This window comes from Triticum aestivum, chromosome 4D (assembly GCF_018294505.1).
Source record: "Triticum aestivum cultivar Chinese Spring chromosome 4D, IWGSC CS RefSeq v2.1, whole genome shotgun sequence".
NCBI lineage: Eukaryota > Viridiplantae > Streptophyta > Magnoliopsida > Poales > Poaceae > Triticum > Triticum aestivum.
Window position 1 is genome coordinate 63,298,214 of NC_057805.1, and position 2,460 is coordinate 63,300,673.

Here is a 2,460-nt window from a genome sequence, read left to right on the forward strand (position 1 = left end):
ACTCCGAAGATGGTGAGAATTTCCTTAATGAACAGAAGGTTTGGCCATGTGGGTTAACCCTCGTTGGCATTTTTTTATAGAAAAACCCAGCTGCTTAATCAGCTGATCGAAGCCCCGTCCTCTAATTAAAAAAGTAGGCTATAGTTTAAATGGAGACAGCGCGTGAGTTGGACCGATGTCAGTAACCGTATCGCGCACCATTATCGTTTCCCTTGCAGCGGGGCAGCCGCCCAAGGCAGGACACCACATTCGTGTGCGTTCGAGAGGCAGTACCCGGCACGAGTTGTTGAAGACCATAACTTCTCGGTGCAGGACTCTGTTGCACCGTTCTTCGCCCAATCCCATGAGGCCACGACTCCATTACTGCCACTACGATAGTACTACTACTATAGTACGAGTAGCAAAACTGTTCTTCTTTCGTCTCACAGCAAGAACGTGATTAATGGTGAAGCACGCAATTGCGGCTGGCTAAGCTGCCTGCCATCCAATTAGAAAGAGGTTAAGCCACTGCCAAACCCGCCGGCGAAGTTAAAGGCTCCGGCAGATCGCATCGCAGCGGTTGCCAACGTCGCCGGCGAACCACGGGTACCTCGACAAAGGAACATGGTCATCATAAATTACTCCGCTGGAAGCTGAAACCCCGGTCCATTGACAGGCCGACCCTCTTACGCATGCTCCGACTGGTTGGTGACTAAAATTCTCTCTAATAACCAACCACCATAAATACCACCAGAGCTCACGCATCGGCATCTCGCCGCCCCCTCTCGGTCCAACTCGAAACAACGCACGCGAACGCAGCCATGGCGGATTTGAAGGCTCCGGCCAAGGCGAGGAGGCTGGCACCGCCCATGTCGTGGCGGACGCGCCTGTCAATCTTCGCCGCCGGTTACCTCACCGACGCCACCTGCCGCGCTGACGGCACAATCAACCGCCGCCTGCTCACCTACCTCGACCCCGGCGTCCCGCCCTCCGCCGCCCCGCGCAACGGCGTCTCCTCCCGCGACATCGACGTCGACGCCGCGATCCCGCTCCGGGCCCGCCTCTTCCACCCCGTGGGCCTGCCCGGCCCGCTCCCGGTTGTCCTGTTCTTCCACGGCGGCGGGTTCGCCTACCTCTCCGCGGCCTCCCTCGCCTACGATGCCGCGTGCCGCCGCATCGCCAGGTACTGCGGCGCGGCCGTGCTGTCGGTCGACTACCGCCGCTCTCCGGAGCACCGGTTCCCGGCGGCGTACGACGACGGGTTCTCCGCGCTCCGCTTCCTCGACGACCCCAACAAGCACCCCGCCGACGTCGCGCCCCTCGACGTCTCCCGCTGCTTCGTCGCCGGGGACAGCGCAGGCGCCAACATCGCCCACCACGTCGCCCGCCGCTACGCCATGTCCTCCCCGTCCTTCGCCAACGTCCGGATCTCCGGCCTCATCGCCATCCAGCCCTTCTTCGGCGGCGAGGAGCGGACCCCCTCCGAGCTCCAGCTGGAGGGCGCGCCCATCGTGTCCATCTCCCGCTGCGACTGGATGTGGCGCGCCTTCCTCCCGCCCGGTGCCGACCGGACGCACGAGGCCGCGCACGCGGCGTCCCCTGCGGCCGCGGCCGGCATCGACTCCCCGGCGTTCCCGCCGGCGGTGGTGGTTGTCGGCGGGTACGACCCGCTCCAGGATTGGCAGCGGCGGTACTGCGAGATGCTGACCTCCAAGGGAAAGGAGGTGCGGGTGCTGGAGTACCCCGAAGCCATCCACGCCTTTTATGTCTTCCCGGAGTTCGCCGAGTCCAAGGACCTCATGCTGAGGATCAAGGAGTTCGTCGCCGGGAGCGACGGCAGCAAGTGAGCAGCTCGCGCCAGTATCTTCAGTGTCAGTGTTTGCGTGTGTGGTCGGAATTAGGAGAAGAGGATTGGGTGTGCTGGCATGACGTATCTGGACGAGAGTACTCGTAGTGAACTACTGTAGTAGGGAAGTACGGATGACGACGTGTAAGAAGTGTTATTCTTACTAAATGACCCTCGAGAATCTTATTTCGCACACAGAACCCCCCCCCCCCCCCCCCCCCCAAAAAAAACTTATTTCGTCGCCTTGTCCTTCCTCGGGTCGTGTACCGCCAGACGCATAACTTGCACGTGAAAGGCACCATAAAAGGAGTCGCTTTTGACCGCGGCCGACCTCAGATTGTTCAATGTTTGTTCTGCACAGGTATAAGCCTATTACTACGACGTGTTATTTACGGTTAAACCGCGGATACTGAGTCGGTGAATTTTCACTTGGAGGATAGAGGCTTGATCATAAGGCGATTTAATCACGTACTTTACCCGTTCGTTTGTCACTATTAGCCGGAGTGTCCACGATACGTTGAGCTCCAAGCATAGGACATGTACGACGCCTAGTGATTGGACGTGAAAGGTTAGCCGCCTAGTGATTGGGCGTGAAAGGTTAATCGAATGCTCTCAGGATAGAGAAACATACGCCT

General features: G+C 59.2%; 1 protein-coding gene across 1 annotated transcript; it reads left to right on the top strand.

Moving 5' to 3' along the window:
• Positions 1–451: 451 nt before the first annotated feature.
• On the top strand, positions 452–2,018 carry LOC123096223 (probable carboxylesterase 18). The gene has a single exon (XM_044517892.1). It carries the CDS (start codon positions 801–803, stop codon positions 1,824–1,826), a length of 1,026 nt encoding a protein of 341 aa, XP_044373827.1. The 5' UTR covers positions 452–800; the 3' UTR covers positions 1,827–2,018.
• Positions 2,019–2,460: the final 442 nt, after the last annotated feature.